The sequence below is a fragment of the Mastomys coucha genome, unplaced genomic scaffold, assembly GCF_008632895.1.
Source record: "Mastomys coucha isolate ucsf_1 unplaced genomic scaffold, UCSF_Mcou_1 pScaffold23, whole genome shotgun sequence".
NCBI lineage: Eukaryota > Metazoa > Chordata > Mammalia > Rodentia > Muridae > Mastomys > Mastomys coucha.
The window spans coordinates 61016839-61042821 of record NW_022196906.1 but is presented as its reverse complement, the minus strand read 5'-3'; the positions used below and the strand labels follow the sequence as shown (position 1 = coordinate 61042821).

The window sequence follows — 25983 nt, the reverse complement described above, 5'->3', positions numbered from 1 at the left end:
TTCTCATCATAATGCAATAAAAGTTAAAAAAAAAAAAGAAAAGAAAGTCAGTAAAGGCAAAGAATTTAGTCAGAACATCTGAGACCCACCACTTATGATCATTTTAATTTTCTCACATGAAAAATGAGGTAGTGCTGTTCACTGAGCAATGACAAGATGATCTGGGTAGTGTCTCCATGACCCAAAATCACCCTGCTTCTCCTCTCAAAGTACAGGGAAGCTGGGCAGCTAGAGAGTAGAGGAAGAAGCTTCAGGCCCCTGCCTCTGTGGTGCAAGAGGGCAACCCTACTTCAAATACTTTTCTCTAGGCCAACTTAAGACCATCTCTGATAAAGACAACTACAAGCTTCAGAACAGAAGCAACACCCTAGGAGAGGCCTGGGGTGTACCTAGTGCTCTGGTGACTGTGCCTGAGCTAGGGCTGCCCACAGCATCCCTAGGGTACTACAGAGTGACAAAACCAACCCACCGAGGTAGAAAAGTAGAAAGCAAAAGCTGATTGGAAGCAATATGATGCTGAGGTGTGAGGCTGGCTGCTTTGAGGTAGCAAGATGACTGGGGACAGTCATAGGAAGAACACTCAATTCTACAAGATGAGGTGGACGTGAAAACAAAGGGGCAGTTCACTCAGAGAGGAACAAGGACAGCGGACAGTCAGAGCTCAGAGGAATGCCAGCAGAACCAGCCTGCTCTGAAGCCTGGCTCTTGGGTCTGTGGTAGGTATATTCTTAGTCTCTCTAGGTTCTGTTTGAGTGGCTGACATTAACCCTTATTTCCCAGAACACCCAAGGGAAAAAACTGCACACAGTGAGGCCCGGCACTTGGCAGAACCACTGTACTTTGAAGATTGTCAATATTCATCAAGGCTCAGTGATATAACACTTGTCTTAATCCTCTATCTTAATCCTCAGCAACACACACACACACACACACACACTCCCTCCTCCCCTCTCTCTCCCTCTCCCTCCTCACTCCATCATGAACTGGAGACAAACCCTGAATCCTGGCCCTGTAAACACTTGTCACTGACTGAACCTACCTTTGCTAAACTAAAGAAAACAGTTTAATAACTGAACTGGTCCCAAAACCAAACTCAAAGAAGGAACCAGGAGTGAGGGATTTGGAACTTGAAATAACTGAACTTAGATATCCTCAGAGCCTGGATCCAGAGCTAAAAAGGACCCAATGTAACCTAAAAATAAAATACTGAAACTATTAATGATTTTATGGAAAGAACCAACTTTAGATACATCAATTCCTTCCTTCTTATCTCATCATCAATGCTCATTCATGCTTCCACACAGACCACGGGGAACATAAATCAACAAGAAGATACTCTTCATGTGCAGCCTTTCAAGCTGACTGAAGCCACCACACACACAATGACATGAGACAAGGGAAGTGGTTTCAGAGTGAACAGAACTCGGAAGGAGATACACTCCTAGCTGTGCTTAAGGGTCTGCATCAGGAGCAGGAAAGAGGCTCTTGTGAGGATGTAAGACCATGTTTAGGGCTAAGTGACCCAGCTGGAGTGGGCACTGTGTGGGGAAGCAGTTAAGAGATGTAGGCCAGATAGATATATGAGGAGGAGTAAGGAGATGGCCTCATACAACAACAGTTAATCTGGAGCTGATTTAAGGATGTGGGTAGTAAGACATGGCCTAAGAAGTCTCTTATAAGATCTGAAACAGAGATACAAGTGAATCTATGCATGGATGGCAAATCATGCCCTGATTTGGCAGTAATAAGTGAGCTCTTGTCTGGACAAATTAAAGCATTCTAGGCCACTTCTTGCACCAAGATGTCTCATCTTACCTGCCGGTCCATCTCATGGAGTCGATACTCAATGGCCCTCTCCACGTACTCCTTCCTATTGGAAAAGGTGAGTGGGATACTATTTCCTCCAGGGATTATGGGAACCATTTTACCATCGGCACTCTGGCCAACAAAAGAATCAAGAGGAATCATCTAAGAAAAGAAAAGTAAGAAATTTTATTACACAGTAAAGAGGATAACAAAAGGCATGTTTCATACACAAAACAATAATGAAGTCAAGGCTTTAGTTCTATAAACAAGACAGGCCAGGCAGGTCTGACTGCTCAAGACCATGCTGACCCATCTACTACAGGTAAAAAGAGGTGCATCTTTGTCCCAAACCAGGTCTGTTGTGTGCTGGCTACCTAGGCCTCCCTCTCCACTTGGTGCCCATGGGCAGGAAAGTTGTTGTTAAGGTACAGGAAGCAGAAGTTGGGGGCTGGAATCAGCTCTACACATTAGCAGTTCCCTGGACCACTAAGACTGAGCTACCAGGGCAGCTTGGCCCAGACATGCTAAGGTCAGACTGACAGAAAGAGGTAGACAACATCTGACTTTACACAGAAACCTTCTGATCGGGAACACAGGAAGTCAGCACTTACAGATGTGCCAGGTTTACCTCATGGAAAGTCTCTTCAGTAATGCCACTGTCTTCAATGTGAAGGATGCTGTTAAGGGTCTGCACATAAAGCAGATCCACCTCCTCCAGGTCCTCCAGGGTCAGGGGCACACAGCACAGCTGCTTCCACACCAGAGGGGCCAGGTGCAAGTCCAGAGGCTTCTTTGTACGAATAGCAACCCCCATTAAAATCCCTAAGAACTTGAACTGCATTAAATGTTCATCAAGGCAGGCAGAGGGATTAAAAAGGAACCTGTGAAAGAAAAGTAAATCTTTCAGCTAAAGATTCCTCCCATCAGAAACAACTTCCCACCGCTAGAGCGGTGCTGTTGAATCCAGCAGGCATTAGGTACATGGGGCTATTTAATTAAAGTCTAACACCTCGCAGTTAGACTTGGTTTCATGGGCCGGAACTGTAAGCATGTCAGACCAAGTTCAAGTTCAGTCATTAGTTAGTTACTCTAAGCACATCTCAGTGCTCACCAAGCTACACATGACTACTGTTTTGGACAGCATAGGGACAACATTCTGAATCAACCTGCTCCCCCCTTGCCATATGTATGTATTTATATGTGTAAGACAGAGATCGAGAGCATGTGTGTTTGTGAGAGAGAAAACATGCATGCATGTGTGCTTGTATATGTGGTAGGTTTATGAATATGTAAAGGCCAGGGGAGGATGGTGAGTATCTCTCTATTGCTCTCCACCTTATATTTTCGAGACAAGTCTCACTTTTACTGCTGGTTGAGCTGAAACTATGTAAACAAACCTGACTTAAGACTCACAGAGATCAGCCTGCCTCTGCCTCCTGAGTGCTAAGATTAAAGGTGTGCGCCACAACACCTGTCTTCTACCTTATGTTTTGAGACTAAATTTCTCATTAATTGTGAAGCTCACCTGGTTTGGCTAGGGTAGCCAACAACTAAGCTCTCAGAATCTGCCTGTCTCAGTTCCAGGCACAAACAGCCATACTCAAGTTTTATGTGCTGGGGATTAGAACTCAGGTCCTCTTGTTTTCAAGTGCTCTCACTTACTGAGTCATCTCCACAGCTCGTATTTTGTTTCTGTTTTGTAAGATAGAGCCTTACTGCAAATTTCAGGCTAATGTCAGATTCATGATCCTCTTATCTGTACTTTTCAGATGCTGGGGTTATGGGCATGTGCGCCCTCACACCCAACTATACTTAGAAAAACAGAAAGAGCAAGTAAATGGCCGACTATCTTCTTGATCAAGAATGCCCTACATTCTGCAATCATTTCACTTATAACTTCTAAGTCTTTAGAGAAAGATGAAAACAATTTAAATTGCAAATAAAAGGACTCCAGTGGATTGTGAACTAGCTTCATGACATAGCATTCAGTACAGCACCCTAAATGAATCATGGCACAAGGAAACACCAAGGCCTAGAAAAATATAAGGCAGCCAAGGCTCATGAGTGACTCTGAGTTTCCTCTTTTCTCTGGATTATCATCAATCTATCCCTTAGTTCAGAGTGAGGACGGCAATGGCTGCTTCTCACCATGATAGGGGCTGATGGGTGATAATAAGGATTCAGTGAGGAGCATGTACAAAATACTGAGAACAGGAAGCAAGCAGTAGGTGACTGTCATTATTAAGACACTTGAGAAGCATGCCTGTCTTACCTGTCTCTATTGTAACCGACTTCTGCAGTAGCATTAGGAGAGGGTATAAGAAGGTCAACTATACCAGTTTCAAGTTCCTGCAGAAAAAGTGTTTTATTAAGAGATGACAGCATCAAGAGAACAAACAAACTATATTAAAAATAATACTGGAAAAGGGATATCTTGAGGAATTTATAATGCTATACTTCAATAACTTCTAAGTTTAGTTTATTTTTATGATTTCAAGTTAAAGTGAAATATGAAGTCCTCCATGTGAGAAATGAAGAATGAGGAGGCAGCATGCAAGGACACTAGTGAGTAGCTGGAGAGCTATGTACAGGGTATGCTGAAATTCCAAACTGACTCAGCAGCAACAGCCGAGTGTCACTCAAGCCACAGGGTTATCAGAGAAAGTAGAGGAACAAAACTAATCTCCAAGCATCTGCCAGTGTGGCTTCTAAAATCAGAAATGACCAAAACTCTTTTTAAAAAAATAGTTTTAATTTCAAAAAATTTATTTACTTGTATGGGTATTCTGTCTGCATGTTGTCTATGGATTGCATATGAGCAGTACCCTCAAAAACCAGATGAGAGCTCTGAACCCTCTGAGCTAAGAGCGGGTGTTGAGCTAACCTGGGTCCTCTGCAAGAGCACCAGTGCTTCTAATCACTGCGCTATCTCTCCAGCCCAGTTTAAACTCCTTAATACTCATTTTCCTATTCTTCTGGAGCCTGGTGGATCCACTGTGCTCTAGAGCACAAAGGGGTCCTGCATCTGTCTCCTCCATGAATGTGTTCATGTGTTACCACTGTTTTTTCTAGTGCAGCATAATGAATAATAATCAGTGACACCTAAGTCACTGATTTTGTTGTGCTAAGATATCTCCACAAAACATTTCCCCAACTCACTACAATTCACTCCATTACACTAGCAGCATAACTGCAAGACTCAGAGATGTACCCATGTTATACTGACAACAGTCAAAACACCATTCACAGAGCTCAGAAGGGACACTGCATGCAGGTACCTGGCACATCTCTGTGATAGTATCATCAAACACTCCTCCTGCATCATCAGCTCCTTCTCCAACCAGCTTAACCTTCCATGCTCGGGAGGGTAGACGGAGGTCTGATGCATTTAGCTTTACCACTTGTCTTGCTATTTGAACAAAGATGGGCTTACACTTCCGTCCTCTAAAAAAAAAAAGGAAAACCACCACTACCAACAAAAAACATCAGAAGTAATGTACCCCAACTCTTCACCTCCACAGATCACCTTAAGGACCCTTGGTGGCATTTTCCTATCAGTGAACAGATATAGGGACCAGGGTGAGTGCTTTCACTACCATCTTATAAGGGTACACAGAAGCTAAAGCACACAGAGATGAGTTAGCAGTAATATTCTAAACAATCTTAGCTAGTTAGTAAAACACACATGACCTACCTGGTTGATATTCTCTTTACAGTAATCTGAGGCCCGTAATTTTTGCCTTGAACCATGGTTTTCCCTATGGAGCGTACCATGGGGAGCGTGTAGACTCTTGGAGCTAACAGAGGCCGAAGTTGTCCCTGTACAATGCCCCATGTTCCAGCATTGTAATGAGATGTGCTGTTCTGTAGACAACATAAGGAGATCAAAGATGGCATAATACAAGACTTAAAAGAAATGGTACGTTAAGATATAATTTCTTTCTGAACCATCCTTTAAAAGCATAGAACTGAATATCAGTTGCAATTAGTAATTTTAAAAAATACTGATAAAACGTATTTACTATTTTTTAAGTCTTAGAAAATACAGAAAAAAGGAGAAATACAGAGATGGTATCCAATCAACCATAATCCACCCACACAGAGATAACCCCTCTGACAGCATGCATTGCTTTTCAGTTTGGGTATGAACACATAAATTCTCACACTAGGAAAATGTACTATTTAGATTATTTCTCAGCTACTTTTCTCACATGGCTTCGTATCAGACATTTCTCAATTAACTAGAAACAGTTTGCTAAAAGTCTTAGACTAATCAAGCATCCTCCTGCTTGTCTGATGCCTGCTTCTAGAAGACATGTCAAATCTATTCCTTCCTCTCATAAGTGGTGATCCAAAGGTTCTGACTGAGAGTTTTACAAACAGGTACACATCCTGGCAGACTTGCTCACTTATTAAATAACCACTTTCTTCTTAAACGTGGGACATTCTATAAAGACAGACAAAACAGCCAAATTTACTTTATTTCCCTGACTTTCCTTTACTAGATTGAGAGTGCTCCTTTGTGGGAAGAAAGAAGTCTCATAAATATCTCTGATAAATATCTGCTGATTTGATTCTTTAGCAATGTGCTCTATGGTCCTACTAGCACTGTGTACTTAGATTCCTCCCTTTTCTTTTTCCAGGACTATGGATGGGACCCAGGTGCCTTGAGTAGGCTAGGAAAACTCCCACTTGGCCACTCGCCATCCACTTAACATCATGTATTAAACTGGGCAGGAGCTATGACATGCTCAGTCATCCATGCTTCCTCTAGTTCTGAACAAATCAAAACACTTTCTGTTCACATGTTCCCAAGTCAGCAATAAAATGGAATTACAACTGGTGACCTCTCCATAACACAAAGAACAAAACACATTAGCCATGAGAGAATTTTTTAAAGGCAGAAAGGCTCTGGGACCTGGCAAGCACACCATGGGTACCACTTCCCAGTCCAGCACTTTACCTGGTTGTTGGGGCTGAGATTCAGCAGCCTCCACGATGAGTACATGAGGTCAGAGAAGTGGTAAAGCAGCCGGAGCCTAGCTCGCACAGTGTGAATGCTCACTTCTCTCAGTGCCCCGTATTGTGGGGGCACTGCATCAGGCAGGCCCAACTGGAGAGGCACTGACACACCTGCCCAAAGCATAGAAGCACTTGTCAAGGAAAATGCAATGCTTCAATTCTGAATATTTTGAAAACACTCAGTGAACACAAGAAAATCACTCACTAGACACCTAATCTAACCACTTACATTTTATACTATATATATATATATATATATATATACACACACACACACATATATTATGTATATATACACATATGTATATATACATATATAAATAATACACACACACACATATACACTGTTCTACACATATCTATTCCTCTACCATTAATTCATCTTTTATTTTTTGGATGCTTTAGTACTCATGATGGTTTGAATAACTCCAAAGGCTCACAGATTTGAAAGTCTGGTCACCAGGGAATGACACTACTTGAAAGGATTAGTAGGTATAGTCTTGTTAGAGAAACTGTGTCACTGGGGGTGGGCTTTGAGGTTTCACAAAGCCTATTCCAGAATCTCTCTCTTCTTGCTGCCTGTGGATCCAAATGTAGAACTCCCAGCTATTCCCTCTAGTACCATGTCTGCCTATGTGCCACCATGATAATGAACTAAACCTCTGAAACTGTAAGTCACAATTAAATGTTCTTTTATAAAAAATGCCATTATGGTATCTTTTCGTATCAATAAAACACTGACTAGTTTTTATAGAAAGTACTAGTCTTTAAAACTTAAAAGAACAAATATCATAAGCCTAGCAATGCTACTGTAGGCCTGCAGGAGTTCAAGACCATCCTTGGCTACATGTTAAGTTTAAGAGCAGCCTGGATTCCATAAGACCATCTCAAAAATTCAAACCAACGAAACAAAACTAACACACACAAAATTAAAACAAAACAAAAAAGCCCCCCAAAACAAAAAACATAGGAAACCTGGTCTTTCTTCCTTTAATTATTTCTGTTTGAATAAAGAGACAAAAACAGTTGGGGCAGGGGGCAAGTTCTTCCTTTCCTATTCAATAACTGTCAATCTCATATTAATGCATGATGCAAATGAGACCAGGTATTCATCTCCTTCGTGACAGTTAGTCCTTAAGAAAAACGTATCTCTGAGGAGTCTTCCCCAAGGACTTGTTGTGAAGTAGGAAGGTAAGAAAAATGGAATGGACCTCTAAGCACCCAGTCACACATGGTTTCATAAATTCTAGGACCTTAGACACCAGAGGCTAGCAAGTAGATGAGAACTTGGAAAAGCAGTAATATAAACATGGGAATGCTACAATTAAGGAAATGGCTACAGTTGCAGAAACAAAAGATAGAGCCAGTCAGAAGGTCTTATTAAGGGAGACAATTATGCATACGTTTTTGTGTATGCATGTATGTGTAATTAAAAGGTTATTCCTCAGGATGATCATCCACCTTGTTTTTGGAGACAGGGTCTTCTTCCACTGGCCAGGAGCTTGTTGATCAGGCCAGGCTGGCTAGCCCGTGAGCCCCAGGGTTTGCCTGTCTCCGCCTCCTCAGCACTGGGATTACAAATTTGTGCCAACACTCTTGGCTTCTTTGTAGATATTTGGACTGAAATACTGGTTCTTATGCTTGTGTGGTAAATATTTTGCTGACTAAGCTCTTTCATCAGTCCTGCCTTCTATTTTCAAGTCTTTTTTAAAAATGACTATAATGATTTTGTAATATTTTTAAAAAAATGTTAAAACTAGAAGCAGCCACTACTCATATTTTATGATAGAATAAACTGGCAGTAACTAGAGTTGTACTGAGTCACTGAATAAGCATCTTGTTTCAAATGGCTACTGGATTTAGGAATATGACACCTAGAGCTTTTACTTTATTTCATTAGTTTTTCAACACAGGGGTTTCCTATGTAGCCATGGCTGTCCTGGAACTTGCTCTGTAGACTAGGCTGGCCTCAACTTTGCCTCCTGAGTGCTGGGATTAAACATATGAAACACCTCCCCCCAGCTCTCCTCAGTATCTTTGTAATAGTAAGTCTTATAAAGCAACTGTCATTTTTTTGTTGGTATGTTTTGAGACAGGGTTTTCCTACCAGCCCTAGCTGTCCTGGAACTTTAATTCATACAGATCCCTTTGCCTCTGCCTCCCAAGTGCTGGGATTAAAGGTGGATCACCATGGCCAGTTTTGTTACCTTTTTATCTATACAAGTATATTTATACTTACCTATGTAAGTATACTTGGTAGATGCCCTAATTTAATTAATTTTTACTTGCCTAAAAAAATGCTGATTTCTTTGGGGACTTGAGAGAGAGGAAGAGAGAGGGCATGAAGCTTGGCTGCAGTCTGCAGAAATGCCCAATATGAAATATTTATGGTGCTTGTAGCAAAAAGCCTTGACATTTTTTAGGCATGCTGGATACAGTCAGAACTGCAAGTGGACAGTGTATCACGGCACTATGAAAGTACAGGAGCAGCTGGTAGAGTACAGATGGTCTGTCCCTCACCTGGTGCTCTTGGTGGGACTGGTGGGGCTGTCCATGCAGCACTGTGGCAACGGCCCGCTGAGATCTGACGGATGTTTTTCCCTTGCAGAACTGTTACCAGGGTTGGTTCTCGAACGTGGTTGGTGTGGCCTAGGCCAAGCTAAGAATAAAAAAGCAAATGCACAGAGATTGCAGAGACTGAAGGCAAGTCAATGAAATCTAGTAACATCTGAGTCATGCACCAACATCAATAACGAATAAATTCTGATTTCTCTTATGACAGTAGTCCTCATAAGTTTAGACTGTCCCCTGAAAGCAAGAGGCAACAGGACCAGTCAACTTACAGATTAGTCTTAACAGCTGGTCACACTCCTGAAGGAGTTCTTGTTAGGTGAAAAAAGAAGGCTCTCCAGAGCCTTACTTAAAACACATTGGTTTCTGGGTAATAATACACAGATATAAAATATACATGGACTCCAATTCTCTGTTCTTAGCAGCAGCAGTTAAGTGTTCAACATCAAGAAAGATCTTGTCAAAACCTAACCAGGGAATTCCCTGAAGCCTCTTGACCATTAATTCTCCTCTCAAGACTACTGAAACCACAACTTCCTGTTCTGGGAGAATGTAAGTGCTCACTAAAACTACTTTGAATAAGAGACTCTGAACCTCAGGGTCTCTGATCTGAGATTATGGGAGGAGGTGAGGATGGCTCTGCTTGTGGGCTGAAAAACCACTGTAGAAGCATCAGTCTCAGACATCTACCAAAGTCTTTCTCTTCTATACACTGATAGACAGAAGGACCAAGTACACAGACCTTAAGTCTTTTCACATTCTCTTCACTTTCATTCCCACCCTTACTCCTGTGCCTACAGGGAATGACAAGACTTCTTGCACAAGCAAAGGATTCTCTGAATACTATATTATAAAATACAAAGACATTCTTACAAATAAACAACATTGTCAGATTTCTAGTGTATGCAAGAACAACAAATATGACATTTACCTGCCCTTCTGAATTGCTACCCCAGGCATAAACATCTCCAGTTGATGCCAAAGCAAGTGTGTGTTCAGCTCCAACTGCCACATCTTCAATGACCACTCCAGCCAGGACAGGGATTTGTTGGGGTCGATTATGATTACGAGCACGGCCCTCAGGCAAGCCTATCAATCGGTCTGAAGAACAGCAAGAGGAAGTGTTACAGAAGGCACCCTCAAGTTTGTGTTTGTAAGAGACCATTAACTTCTGGCCTGAGAATGACAATCATGTACATAGCATGGTGCAAAACCTGCTATTCCAGCAAAATACACTAGATTTTAAGTAACAAGTCTGGGGCTATTCCTGTATGAAATGTTAGTCTTTTTATTTATAAAGAAAATTAAAACTAAAGTCAGTAAGTCAGCCAAGAGTTTTCTCAATACTCTCATACTAAAAGGACTCACACATGTTCAACAAGGCCTTCAAGTTTCTTGTGTTCTTAAAAAAAATGACATTCAACCTGTTTTAGCCTCAAGTTTCTACACTACCTCTCTCTTTTCCCCTGTTGCTCGATAACCTCCAGGCCCATTAGGCATGGCATCTGACCTCAACTTGTATAGCTGCCCTAAAACTTCTCCTCAAAACCTTGAGTTGACACCTCTCTAGATGCTGCGGTGGCCTCTCAGATTCTGGCCCCTAGGAATAACACATAATTGTCTGATAATATGGCCTGAGCTTCCTCAGTTCCCTGGAGACACTTCACTATTCTCACTAATATTCTGTTCACAATCTTTGGCCCTAACATTCCCTAGAATTCTACTCTATTCTTCACTCTACATGTTCTCTGGGATTCTTAAATCAATGACTAATGTTCAATCTATTACCATTATGTAATCAGTGTTCTAACCTAGATATGCATACCAAATATCTGGAGTCCCAGATACAAATTCCCAATAGTTTGTTGGATATTCTGTTCCATATATATATATATGGAACATATGGAATATATATGGAACATATGGAATATATATATATGGAACAGAAGTCCCTACATGGTGACTATGATTTGGACATAAAACTTATGGTCCAAAAAGCTTATGTGTTGAGGCTATGGACTCAAATTGATAGTGCTATTGAGAGGATGCTAACTTCATCAAAGGATTCTTCCACAGCTGAATGGTTACTAAGAAGTGGGATCTGGTTGGAAGTAGTAGTAATTGGAAGAATATCATTCTTTTTTCTTATATTTATTTATTTAAAAATATTATTTTCATCTTATGTACATGTTTGAGTGCCTGCACATATGCCTAGTGCCCATGGAGACTAAAGGAGGGTGTTGAATGCCCTGGAGTCAGAGGTAGAGATGGTTGTAAACTACATGGGGTGCATGCTTGGAACCAAAGCCAGGCCCTCTAAAAAAGCACTAAGTGCTATTAACTACTGAGTCATCTTTCCAGCCCTTTATTTATTTGCTACGGCCTCTTCTTCTCCTCCTTCTCCTCCTCTTGTGTGTATGCACACGTACAGGCCAAACTATATATGTAAAGGTTAGATTTTTTTTTCCTTTTTCCACTTGTGAATTCTGCAATGGAACTCGGGTCTTATGCTTGGCAGCAAGTGTCTTTATACATGGAGCCCTCTTGCCAGCCTGGAGGCATGTGTTTGAAGGATTATCTTGTCTCCAACCTTTTCCCCTTTCTCTACCTCATATCTACCCTGAGGTGACTAGCTTTGTTCGGCCATTCTCTTCTCTCAAGAGAATCTGATTCTTCATGAACCCAGGAGCAATGGAACCATAAACTACACACTGACCCTTCTGCATCCATGAAACACAGCTACACACAGATCCTTCTGCAACCATAAAACACAAGAACCTTAATTCCATTATGTCAGGCACTTTGTCATACTGAAGAAAAAGCAAACTCACACAATGACTACAGCAAGCTCCTTCCCTCCTGAGCCAGCTCATTCCTTCCTTAGAGGACTCAGTGCTCTCCTAAGATGGAAACTCTAGTCCGAGTTTTCTTCATCTCTCAGACCACCCCCACACACCTCTCAGTCTATAGCCTTACAGCAGCAGAAAGGAGGCGGTAGAGCTCTCGGCAGCGATTCTTTCAGCAAGAGTGAGGGCTCTCACTTGAGATTTAATGGAGGGGAGTTTGCCTTGAAAATAAATTCATCAAATAGGAGCAGAGAGTAAATAGCAAGAGAACAAGGAGAACGTGGCAGACACTGTTCAGAACTCTATATGAACCTAGAAGGCAAACATTTTTATAATACACATGTATAGAAAGTAATGTAGGCTTGAAGATACCTTACCTTGACCAAAAGTATACACATGACCATCTTTAGTCAAAGCCACAGAAAACTGAGTTCCACAAGCAACCTTTTTAATTCCAATTCCACAGAGGACATCAACTTTCTGTGAAATAAAAGTATAAAGTGTATGTTTGAAAGGAAAAAAACAAACATATAAATGAGCAAAAACCTCTTAAGCTTTCATACTGGCATTTATAACATCAAATATCGTCTTCAATAAAAAGGCCAATGGCTACTGACTTGTTTTACCCAAATTCTATTCCTAGAGATTATTTTCTCCTATTGCTCTGGGCAGTAACTGAGTGTGTGGGAGAGAGTGCAGAGTCTCAGGAAGTCTGGCTAACCTGTCCAGGAACCCATGAAGTGGAAGCATTCCACTAAGTAACAGAAACCAAAGAAAACCATGACCTTTTTAAACAAAACTGCAAGATCTTGTGAGACCACAAGCGGCTTCCTGTCAGTTTACTTTCCTTTTAGTTTCCTCAGGTGTTAACAGCTGTCTTCTACATGCCATACAAATGAAGGTGTCTGCTTTTTTGCACCACTATTGAATATTCATCAAAGTAACTATTAACATGTCACAGACTATATATGATAGCAAATTGAAGTTGGAAACAAAGTTATAAATCATCTCATGCTATTTAAATATGTAAGGAAATTAAGTATGTAAGGAAAACCTATGCAGCAAAGCTGCACAGGAGGTCTGCAGAACCAAAAACCTTAAGAACAGTTCCTAGTTAATTTTATAGACACTTATTCTTCTATATATTTTTGAAAGGTGCACAGTTCATTGGTAATATGCTGAAACAGTAGCTGCAGGCAGAGTTGTAAAACTCTGCCCATGGATTCCTCCATAAGGACCTGGGACATAGTCATACAGCACTCAGCTCATCTGCAGAGACAGAAGCTTATCCTTGTGGAATGTTTATATCCATTTAACCTTAGGAAGGGTTTTTTAAAGTCATGATCTAGAATGTTGCATATTTGAGAATAAGCAACTGAAGGCCTTTTAAGCCTTCATTATAAATTATAAAAATGTTCAAGCTAAAGCACTTCCAATGTAAAGGAGGTACTGATATAAGCAAACCCTAATTTCTGTTGAATAAAAACTAAGATTCAAGGCAGTAACTGACCTGAGGAGAAGACTTGGCCGTGGAATTTCCCAGGCCCAGTTTACCATAGTCTCCATCTCCAAAGGCCCACACCATGGAGCCGTCTGCTGACACCGCCAAGGTATGGTTCAGCCCACAGGCCACCTGTAGGAACAATGGAGTACTTGGTGAGCAGATCATTTCACCTGAACACAAACCCCGTTTCCAAAATGTTTCTCTCTTCCTGACTGAATAATTTCATGTGTTGTTTCCCAAGATTCTTACTGGTTTTGGTAACTGCTTCAAAAGTTAACCTAAACACATCAAGTAGAATTCCCAAGATCCCTAAATAATTCTTTTTTTCAAAGTAAAATCCTTCAAGCATCTGTAGCTAACTAAGAACATAAAAGTAGAAAAGCAGGAAAAAAGTGCATATACCTCAGAATTACTCGTGTACTACAGAGGCTGTCTCAGTGAAGACATAGGAAAAATCAAGACATCTGACCCATTATTGAGAAATATTTTCACTGTCTTTATGCAGATGGAAAAATCCAGTATCTGACTCAACACTGACACTCAGAAGCAACAAAAAAGTTGTACTGTGTAAAGGCAGTTTTTGTGTTGTTGTTGCTGTTGCTTCTGTTTGCTTGCTTGTTTGAGATGTGATGCTGATAAATAACCGAGGCTAAGTTTGAACTCTATCTAGATCTGCCTGCTTTAGCCTTTCAAATGCTAGGATTACAGGTGTGTGCCACCACCCCCAGTTTTTAAAAAAACTTTACATAGCAAGTTGCTGGTAGTACTTTATGGATGGTGTTTCTTTTTTTAAACAGTCACATCCAAAAATTAGGGGTCAAAAATGTGAATTTTTCATATTGGGAAAAAGTCATGAAATTATAAAGTATGTCAAACAAAAAGTACAGAGGTTAAATGCAACTGGCAATTCTGGTCTTTCTGATTGATAGAAGAATATCTAAGTGGAAACAGAAAAGGTAAGAAATTACTATCAACTAAAGCATCGTATTGACTTATGCCATGCCTGTCCAATTTGATATCCCTCCAGTGCAGTCACTCTCTCTGGAAGTTTTTTGTTAGAGGTATTTCCAAGACCCAGACGACCATAGTCACCATTCCCAAAGGTAAAGAGTTTGCCATCTGATGTCACCACTGCTGAGTGCTTGAAGCCACAAGACATCTAGGACAGAATCAAGAAAAAAAAAAGTTTGTAAGAAGATAGACTAGGAAAGAAGCCATTTACTTTCTTTTTAAAGATTTATTTAATTCATTCATTAATTAATTTATTATTTGTAAGTACACTGTAGCTGTCTTCAGACACTCCAGAAGAGGGCATCAGATCTTGTTAAGGATGGTTGTGAGCCACCATGTGGCTGTTGGGAATTGAACTCAGGACCTTTAGAAGAGCAGTCAGTGCTCTTAACCACTGATCCATCTCTCCAGCCCCCGCCATTCACTTTTGATTATGTAGCAATATAATTGGCTGACAAATGAAGAGCCATAGGTAGCCTACCTATTTACACAGCCCTCCTGATCTGCCTAGCAGGTTTAGAAAAACCAAACAGACCCTGGAATAACTGTCATCACTCTTTTGGCTGTGTACACTGATGTAGACTAAAGGAAATAAATGAGTGGGAAATTTATAGTAAACTATGGGTTGCTACGTGATTTTACAATATTATCTTAGATCACTCGCTGATCTAACAGACATGTACATCCCTTTGCAACAAAGGAAGGAGTTTAATGAAAACTTCCCCACTACCTACTACAAGGTAGGACCTAATCCTGTGGAGTTTTTTTCCAAGAGTATGCAACATCCTATCCTGGACCAAGTCTGCTGGCTTGGAAAAGTTAAGTCCATTCTAATATTAAAATCTATTTAATTTCCAAAAAGCTCAGTAATGAGCCTACGTAACCAAAAAATAGTAGATCTCTTATACTGCCCATGGAATCTGTTTTTATATTATTTCTGCTAGCTAAACTTCAGAATGTTATTTAACAATACTGTATTTAGATTCAAAGGCAAATTTATGAATGCTGTGCCTGACCTGTACCACTTCTTCTCCTTGTAAGGCCTCAATCTGCCTTGGTCGCCGCTGTCTGTCACTGTTTCCATGGCCAAGTTTGCCATAGTCCCCATCTCCCCAGCTAAAGACTTCACCACTTTCTGTCAGGGCCATTGAATGCCCATCTGAGCCACAGGAAGTCACCAGCTGGGTCACCACAAAGCCTAGAAGATAGCAGAAACACAAGAGGTCTCATATGGTAAACTGTCACTCTTGCAGCTGCTAGAGAATGCCCTAAGATTTGAAAAACATCAAAATTGCACTGTAGAATAACAAACTTTTTAGAATTTTGAATCAAATTTATAGACATAACCTTGCATATCTGGGAGCAGTCATGCAAAATGATGAAGACAAGGAAGGACATGAACAGCCATTACAGCCACTAAGGCTGATATTCTAGCCACCCCTAAAATATGCTTCATTAGAATTGTCACATTTTTCCTTTCACACAGATCTAATGGCAGGCATTCCCATTTTCTACAGTTGCAGAGACTAAGCTGGAAAGTGGTATGGCAGTTGTACAAGGTTCCAGAGCCAGGGCTAGAGAGAAGAGGGGGAACCCTGCCTGTGTTCCCCCCTACACTGCAGCATACTCTGACTGAGTTCTGCACGAATCTCCTGAGAACTTACTAGTAAGCCTTAGTAGAAGCATTTACATTCATGAACAAGCATGCTCACCTTACTTCCTGTAGCCCAAATACATCTGAAGATGGCTATGGGTGTGGCCTAACACATTTGCAGATTATATCATGTCACAGTGTTCAAAGGTTGAATATCCCTTATTGTAAGCTTTGGGATACAAGAGACCCCACAGCAGTTTTTATGGCTTCTTCCTGTGACATAGAACTCTGCCAGATGCCCTTTAAACTCTTTAGCATAGCTGGAGATTTTCACTTGAATTATTTTTTATGTTAGTGAAACACACATATACAATTACCTAATTATGGTTTAACAATTTTAAAAGAATCTGTTTATAATTTTAAAACATTTCATTTTCCTTCATTCTCCAATACATATATGCTGCCAGATTTTAGCACTCCTACTTGTGAAATAGCTTAAAATATGGAAATTAAGGCTATATACATTATCTAACTAGAACCCATGCGTAAGCAAACTCCATGGGTTCACTGAGTTAGAAGTTCCAGTGGAGGCACACACTCCTACAGTCAGGTCACAGTGTCTAAGCTTTCTAAATTCAGGGCGGCCTCACCTTGTAGGGCTGAGATAACAGTCAGCACATGAAGGTCATCTGAATTCCCTTGCCCTAATCGGCCATAACTTCCTTCCCCACAAGCCAACACTGTGCCATTGGCCTGGATAACAAAGGTACAGTTCTGACCACATATAACCTAGTATAAAACACAAAATTAAAAACATTATCCATATTTGAGTCAGACATAATCAAGATATACTGTGTACATGCATGAAATTATCTAATACTAAATAAAAACATTACCACCCTACTACTCTTACTGTTTATCTCTAACATACAGACATTTGAGGTGATCCCACGCACCTGAGGGTATCTCTACCAGTTCTTTATTTCCTTTGTGCCAAGCCTACCTGTGGCTTCCCTATAATCTTTGATCACTATACTTCTGATTTCAATTAAGGCACATATGAGTCCCATCTGAATGAAGTCATTCAGAATCATGAGATTTCAGCTAACTCTGCACAGTTAAACAAGAGAAGAGGAAAGGATATAGGAAACTACTAAAATCTGGTGGAGAAAGAGGCAGAAATTGGAGGGGACACACACAGTGAACTCTGGGACAGCTTTAGGTAGAAGAGAATTCAAGTGAAATGAGTGGCTTCAAGGATGGTTTGGGAATACAGTACCATGACTATTAGACGAAGGGAGGGGTATCAATAAAGGCTGGCTAAAGATCCTAGGTGGATCATGGTTCCCAAAGAGCACAGTGATTAAGATTAGCTCAGCTTCCATAAATATACACTGCACTGGTCTAATATACTGTGACATTAATTCAATGTAATTGGAAGCAAGAAAGTTTTAGAAACTTCTTAATAATATGTCTTAAGTATAATAAAAGCTTAGGAAGGTTTTATTTGCAGGTCACATATAAAATGAAGTTCTTTAATGATTCACCACATAGACTACAAAACTGACAAGTTTCAACCCCAAATAAGTTACCAACAGCAACTAGAATTCTCACATTTCTTCTGTTCTTCACTCTGCTAGTTACCTGTTGGGCTTGTGAGAATGAAGGCGCTGTAGCTGGTACCATTACATTTCTTCCAGCTTCAGCCAGCTGTCCATGCCTGCCAGCACCCCATAAGTAGACATCACATTTACCTCCCAGGTGCCAGTCCTAAAAAACCGATAGGCACCTAAAGTTAGGTTCATCCAGTTGCTCAAACAAATACATACTGAGCACAAGCATGTGACAACCTCTATAGAAAACAGAAGGACACAGAAACACATGCATTTACAATCAAAAGACTGACTGAAACCCACTACAAAGTAATCTTATCTTTACTGACCTCAGGTCTGGAAGTTGCCCAAGACATAATTTGTTCATCCATGCTATTGATCCACTTGCTGTTATCCTGTAAGGCAGAGCACACATAAGAAACAATGATGCTTTGTCAGGACTTGTCTGCTCTGTTAATGAAAATGTTTCCTTTCTAAAGAACATGCTGATATTATGACAAATCAAGAGGAGTTGTTCTCATTTTCTTGTTTGTTTTAAAAAGACGGGGTCTTGCTATGTAGCTCACATCAGCTGCCTTTAAACTCTTGGGGTCGAAATTCTCGCTTTTTTTCCTTCTAGGAAGTTGGGGTTAGAGGCATGTGCCATCCCACCCAGCAAGTTCATCATAATTTCAAACATGTTTTTTGTATTCTAATATTTACTTTTATTATACACACTTTCATTATCACTGTAGCCTAGGTTCAAAGCTAACCATTCATGTTTACTGAGCACCAAAGGGTGCAAGGTCATGTACAAACTCTAATGTCTCCCTGGATTCTTTGTCTAGTTTAGTAATAGGTCTTGTCATTTTTTTGGGCTTCAGTTTCCATATCTGTAAGATGATATTAGGCCCAAATGGGTTTCAAAAAGAGCTATTATACTATGCTCTATCCTATTCTATGTTATTGAATGTACTCCTCTCTATTCTATTATTTGTATATGGTGCTGGTGCTGGGGTCCAAACTCAGGGCCCTGTGCATATCAGGCACAACACTATGGAAGACATTTCTTGATTAAAAATTATGTATTCATAAAATTTTCTTTAATTCATTTATCTGTTTTATGTTGTATTTACATTTTATGTTCAAATGTTTACATACATAAACCTTAACTAGAGTTAGGTCAGGTGCTGGCTTGTATTGGCATTTTATGTCATCGCCATTTCTATGGCTAAACACTATCAACTGCAGTAAAAAGAAATGACACACTGAATGCTCTTTTGTATTCTCACTTGAGGCTGATCATTATATGTTTTAGGTGTGGACTAAATCAGAATTTCTATGTGGCATCAACCTCACAAAATGACCAGAGGAAAACTAAAAATGTGTATTATTAAGGTACTTAAGAAGCACCTACAGACAAAGAAAACAGAAAGGTATGGAACTATGTATGAAGTCATCAGATTCAGAAAGGCTCTGTTACCAGAGACTTGAGCAGCGATCCAATAGAAAAGTATGTTTAGTTTATCTAAGGGCATGTTGCTAGTTAGTCAAGCCAGCAAAGGATCCCTGGCACACCAAGCAGCCATGATGCAATCCCTACTACCGCAGCTCACGCTGCACTTACCATGAGGAGCACTAGCTCATCCTCAGGAACAGGCTCTAGATCTGGGACAGTAAATGACTCTGGAAACTGTGCTCCGTTGGTCAGGGCTTCTGCAGCCTTGATAGTGGTTGAGAAGCATTCTAACCAGGCCCACTCATTGGGATTCCAGGATGTAGGGTCAGGAAGACAGTTCTGATGGTGTGGTGGCACTGGAGGGCTACACAACAGCTGATCCAGATGAAGCCCCACAGCAAGGGACGCCAGACACTGCATGTAGGGGCTGTGAACAAGCTGGTCACCACAAACTACATGAGGCTAGGAAAAAACAGAACAAGGCCACACTGAGGAAGACCCTGTGCCAGATATTCTCAATAAACCTATGCTGTGAAAGCTTATGGAACTGGTAAAAAGAACTGCATATATTTTTATTCAATTTGCTCTTATATCACATATATAATATATATTATATAAAAATAAAATCTCATATAATCATATTACATTGATTAAAAACTAAGAAACCTATTTTGGTACAACATTAGCTAAACTAGAGCTTTATTTGCTCTTACCACTGATATCTTTTTTGTTCCAGAATCCAATATGGGATCATATTAAACTGTGTCTTGTGTATTTTTTCTTGATTATAAACAAGGCAGATAACGACTAAATCACAAAGACCTTATTCCTTTCACATTTCTTCCTTTACCAAGCAAACCTTTGTAGTCATCAAAGGTAAACCCCTTTTTACAGCAGTCTTTAATCACAGCAGAGCAAATCTATCACAGAGACCATGGCCATTAAATCCAGGCATATTCTTCAGTTACATTAACTGGATATAGAGTCAATAAACTGTATGAAAAGGAATGTATCAACACTAAAAATTTTGGGGTTATAGTTTCATTTTACTTGAGTGAAAGTAAGGAATGGACTTAAGATGACTGAACCACCACTTAGGTACAACGACTTTACTGCTGTACAGATAGCTGCACGTATTTCCTTCAAACTTCATGTCCTGGGTGGTTTGTGGAGGAGATTCAAATCCCAAAGCACTAAGCACTTTGGGAGTGAGAGCCATGAGTTAGTTACCTTTTCATAGGCATATTGCTCTTGAAGCATCATGGGTAGCCGTTCCAGAAATGCTCTCATGCAGGGAGCCATGTTTAATCCCAGAACACCCTGTTGTTTCAGGGCTGTCCTACAGGTTGCTAAAATGTGATTGGCAGAAGCCCATTCTGCTGTGCAATTCACAACCAAAACATCCTGGAGGAAAATAAATCATGCTATATGATTAATTTGTTTATATAGAAGATTAAAAAATCATGCCATCACCACTGAACCTGAGAAAATCTCTCCAGTAATTAGATTGACTACTTTGCCTTTTTAAATATTTTTTAACGCCTACAAAAATTTTCAAACTTCCTAATTTTTGCCTAAGTAAAATGAGTGAATAAAAAAATAATTTTAAAAAGTGTGAACTACCTTAACAAATTTTCTTTAAAAACAGTATCAATTATCTGCTAGTTCATCAGACTTGTAAGACAAGGCATGGAGTATATTCACAAGTCTGACATGACTATAGGGATACTAGCAGAAATAAAAACAGTTGTCTCCTCAGGAACACAATGTAAAGATTTCAGAACCGCCCTACTCTACACAGCAGCCTTGATGGCTACCTGTACTGCTAAGGGTGCTGCAGGCTACACTGCCAATCTTAAAAAGAACCTAGGATTGGTTAGGATATTTATTTTTACTTTTAGTAGGGCTATTCACATATGATTATAGCTTTTTTAACACTATGTAAGAACATAAAATATAAATCAAACAGCACATTGATCTTGATTTAAATATCACAGCAAACTGGCTAGCATCTTATTAGGATCTTAAATTTCAAAGCCATGATTTATTTTGGATACTTAAATGTCTTTGAATTTTTTTTTCATAGACTATCTCTTTGACACAGTTTAATGGTGTCAAAAATCATGTGAGAAAATCAGAATCTACTTGTGTCTTCCAAGGGAAATAAAAAAGATAAAAAATAATCAAACACTTTCAGCAAAGCCCAGGTATAGCAGAAGGGTATTTATTAGGTAAGAAATAAGCATCCCTGGTTTCTAACTCCTTTCTACCATTAAATAGTTGCATTATCTTGGGCAAATAATCTTTCAAATAGCAGTCATTCCTCTGTAAAGGGGGGAGGGGTTTGGACTGCAATTTCTAAAACTTCTCTAGGTTCATAGTCTACGGTTTGGTGTGCCTATAATGTTACCTTTGATCTATTTGAGCAGGCAGCTACCCCAACTTCTGGAATCCATACTGTGGTCTGAATAGCTCCAGAACCTATCACAACAGTTTGCAAGACAGAGCCATCCTAAAATGAAATATATTTATCAAAACTCATTTCTTGATGTTAGGCACTATTGCCTCAATATCTGTTACTTTACATTCACAAAATATACATTAAAAATTATAACTGAGCTGAATTCAACAGTATTCAATTTGTAACCTGCTACCCACTTTTCACTTGAAATATACTTATCAGAAAGAAACCCAAAGGAGAGAAGATTAGTTCTTTTAAAGTAGATGATTCTACAGGAGCATCTTTATTATCCAATGAAACATTCTTAGGGTTGGTTAATTTTTATTACATATGATCCAAACTAATGTATTTTTTAAATAAAAAAATAACCTGTGTCCTTACCCTTAAAGACCAAATGTTCATAAGCCCTCCAAGTCCACCAGACACCAAGGCCAAGCCATCAGAACTGAAGGCCACTGTCCGAACAGGTGTGATGTGTCCCCGCAGCTGATAAACACACTTGGCTCCTGCTGATTTCCTACAGCCATCCTATAATTCATTGTTTTGATATATATTAGTTTAAAAATAATTAACAGGCTCAAGATTCACAGCTCAGTCTTGGAAATTTTACATTTGAGTAGTATGAAGCTAGAGATTGAAGTAGAGATACTTTCTCCCATAAATTTACTTAACTTGATGAATAACAGTAAAGCAGCAACCTGGCTATGTTTTGATACTTTTTAAAACTAATTTTCTTTTCTTTAAACAAGCAAAAATTACTGTATTTCAAAGTTCTAATATTTGAGACAAAAAGAAACCCATGACTTTTGCTTGTGAACAATAGTTTTATTTTAAAAATTTAACTTCATGTAATTTTTATTTTATGAACTAAATGTGTTCACTCTATACAAATAGGTTTGCCTACTGTGAGTGATGGTTCTGTCTGATAACATCATGCCTGCTGGTCCAAGAATGCAGTTGTGAAACAGGAATTCTCAATGCTTGTGAGAAAACTCCAGAAAAAGAAGACAAAGAGGCTTGTGACCTCAGTTTCTTCAAAACACAAAACTGTTCTTGGAATGTGTTTTCATGCTCTTCCCAGGTGTAGTAGATGGGAATGAGTTTACTTGAGGTTACTCATTACAACTGGCTATTGTTATCCGCTTATATGCTTCAATAGTAAAAGACAGTTTTGCCATGTGTGCCTTATACAAATATACTCAGGTGACTCCTCTTAACCCTTGGAGCATAAATTATCTGATACTCTGAATAAAACTGGTTACTTCATGAGACTTTAGTCTGTCTCACTTTTTAGGCTCCATTCTCCCAGATTCCACCACCTTTAGAGAAATTAAACAATGTCCAATCAACATATTTGCTCTGCCAGGTTTTGAAGTGAGAAAGCTAAGGCCAGTGCATAATGCAACTCACTTGGACAAGGAGTAGCCATATTTACCTTTACTGATCTCACTTCTACTTCAGCGGCACCTCCCTCCTATTATTTAGCTGACTACTCCTTCCCTTAAGACAGACAATAGTACCAGATACACTCATCTCCCAGAGGCCACTAAAGAGAACTTCTTCAAAGGGTGTTTGTATCATAGACAAAAGAGAGCTGCAAACTGGTAGTTAAGAGATTCAGTTTAATCAAACACTCAATTTTGTTTTGTTTTTTAATAATTGTAAAATGCCAATACTAATATCTAGTTATTTGGAGATTTTACTTAAAATAGTATATGGTTTGGATTCTATTTAAAACTACTATTTAAAACTATTTAAAGCTACTTTGTTACCAATAGGCTTAATTCTAGTCAGCTGTGGCAGCAGCTGAGCACTTTATATCAACACTTAGTTAATGGGGTTAGTAACTGAACTCTGAGGTTCTGAAACATCTGGCAAAAGAAAAATGTTTCTGAATACATCAAAAATGAAACCAAGCACATAGAGATCCAAGATGTCTTTGGTAGCAATCCATTTGCATCATATGACCTTACTGCAGCCTCAGTTTTGACCTGATACTGTACTGTGTACGTTGTTACTCTGTGTAACACCTCTGAGGGTTTTATAAAAAATCCTGGTTAAAATTTGAGATTACATGTTATGAATTATAGTGGTTTTCTCTACTTACAAAAATGCAATGGTTTAACTATGAAAAAACAAAGTCTTTTTGAATTTTCTTATTGCTATTCCTCAGCAAATATCAAACTAGTATATCTTTAGGTTGTATTGTGTTTGGGTATTTGATTTTAAAATTTATAGTTTAAGCCACTGAGCAAATTTTCATTAAAAAAAAAAAAAATCATGTGCCAGGCAGTGGTGGCGCACACCTATAGATCCCAGCACTTGGGAGGCAGAGGCAGGTGGACTTCTGAGTTCGAAGCCAGCCTGGTCTACAGAATGAGTTCCAGGACAGCCAGGGTTATACAGAGAAACCCTGCCTTGGGAAAAAAAATAATAATAATAAACATTTGGCTAAGAACTAGGATAGAATTTCCAAAATTTTTGAAATGGTTCCAAATGGTTGTAGTATATATTTATGCAAAAGTATTCTTAGTATTGACAACTATAAAATTGAAAATTGATCAAATCTAAAAAAAAAAAATACTGAAGATGCTCTATATCTTTCACTATCAAACACTCAGCTGAGATTTAGTTCTTTTTTTTTTTTTTTGGTTTTTCAAAACAGGCTTTCTCTGTATAGCCCTGGCTGTCCTGGAACTCACTCTGTAGACCAGGCTGGCCTTGAACTCAGAAATCTGCCTGCCTCTGCCTCCCAAGTGCTGGGATTAAAAGGCGTGTGCCAACACCCCCTGACTGAGATTTTATTCTTTAATGTAAAAACAAACAGGCACATGTATTCCATAAGTATGTAAATTTGCTTTCCTTTAATAAATGAAAATATCAGATGTATACCACAGAATTTTTCTAAAGTAAACTTCATTATGATTTTTTAATTAACTTATGTATCCACACCAGGCTGTGTAAAAGTTTCTTAGAGGAAGAGGTTGTGAGTGGGAAAAGTTTTAAAAGTCTGGTTTGAGATGAATTACACATGCATCATGAGGTTTTTGTCTATGCTTTTGTTATTCCATACTTCCTGATTCATGAGTTTATGTGCCTTGTCTAGATGCTTTTCTAAGTATTAAGCTTGTGACTTTTCTTTCAAAATAATCATTCTGTGCAGGTGAAATTCTGACACTGGTAGCAGACACTCTGGATGGGAACTCCCAGTGTCACTCCACTGTACCAGACTTCACTCAGGATTAGTATATCCACAACATCCATTTTATTCATCACCAACATCACCACTCAATATGCATTAAACACATCACTGTGACCAAAACTGCATGAACTTAGAGAGTGTACAATGACAACAATTATTTACATTTCCTAATGATCATGGCCTTCAGGTGTAGGAGTAAATACTTCAGTGAGGAGTTATGTATTATGGTTTCAGATAAAGTCTTACACAGCCATGCATTACCTGACAATTTGATTCCTGGTCCCACCATCCTTCTGAGCTAGTCATACTGGTCTGTGTGGTATCTTGAGGAATACGCCAAACACACACTAAGCCATTTTGACAACCACTTAAAAGAAAAATCACAAAAGAACATACCAAGTGAAAATCTAAAAATCTGTTCTTCATTTCCCTCAGGTAATTTTATGACATTACACATTATAAAACTAGTAATAGACACTAAATCAAGATCATTGGAAAGTCAAACTATTGCCAAGTAATAGTCTACACTACCATAAAAATCAACAAACACACAAATTTATAACATACGTGGCCATCAGTAACTGCATCTTGGATCCTTTCCCTGGAAGGCTGCACCATGCGATGCCATTTACAGTGGATGGATGGCAGAGTGAATGCAGACAGCGCCAGCATCCTGAAACAGGCCCCCAGAGTTTCACATTTTCTTCTTTGGCACATGTCATGAGAATATGGCCTGTTGGGTCCCATTTCATACTAACAAGAGTTTCCTTAAAATTATAGGGAAAAAATCAGAGTAATACTCGCTTCACAGTACATACTTTATATTCCTTAGTTTATGGGTGGTGCTTCTATTAACTCAATTGCATTAAAATTAAGATTTCTATATGAATAAGATAGTTCCACATCATTCCTAAT

The 25983-nt window shown here is 39.3% G+C and overlaps 1 protein-coding gene across 6 annotated transcripts in view; it reads right to left on the bottom strand.

Moving 5' to 3' along the window:
- Positions 1-25983, bottom strand: part of Herc1 (HECT and RLD domain containing E3 ubiquitin protein ligase family member 1) — a 166290-nt gene that overhangs the window by 7201 nt on the left and 133106 nt on the right. For all 6 annotated transcript variants that reach the window (XM_031346075.1, XM_031346069.1, XM_031346071.1 and 3 more), the window contains exons 56-76: positions 25636-25835; positions 25330-25435; positions 22248-22394; positions 21816-21917; positions 20636-20809; positions 19574-19867; positions 18297-18362; positions 17999-18124; positions 17005-17143; positions 15777-15958; positions 14753-14908; positions 13756-13878; positions 12623-12725; positions 10331-10500; positions 9349-9487; positions 6770-6939; positions 5501-5670; positions 5085-5250; positions 4079-4155; positions 2435-2687; positions 1816-1968 (exon numbers count right to left, since the gene is read on the bottom strand). In XM_031346075.1, the coding sequence (XP_031201935.1) occupies positions 1816-1968; positions 2435-2687; positions 4079-4155; positions 5085-5250; positions 5501-5670; positions 6770-6939; positions 9349-9487; positions 10331-10500; positions 12623-12725; positions 13756-13878; positions 14753-14908; positions 15777-15958; positions 17005-17143; positions 17999-18124; positions 18297-18362; positions 19574-19867; positions 20636-20809; positions 21816-21917; positions 22248-22394; positions 25330-25435; positions 25636-25835 (3216 nt within the window). The remainder of the gene's footprint in view (positions 1-1815; positions 1969-2434; positions 2688-4078; positions 4156-5084; positions 5251-5500; positions 5671-6769; positions 6940-9348; positions 9488-10330; positions 10501-12622; positions 12726-13755; positions 13879-14752; positions 14909-15776; positions 15959-17004; positions 17144-17998; positions 18125-18296; positions 18363-19573; positions 19868-20635; positions 20810-21815; positions 21918-22247; positions 22395-25329; positions 25436-25635; positions 25836-25983) is intronic.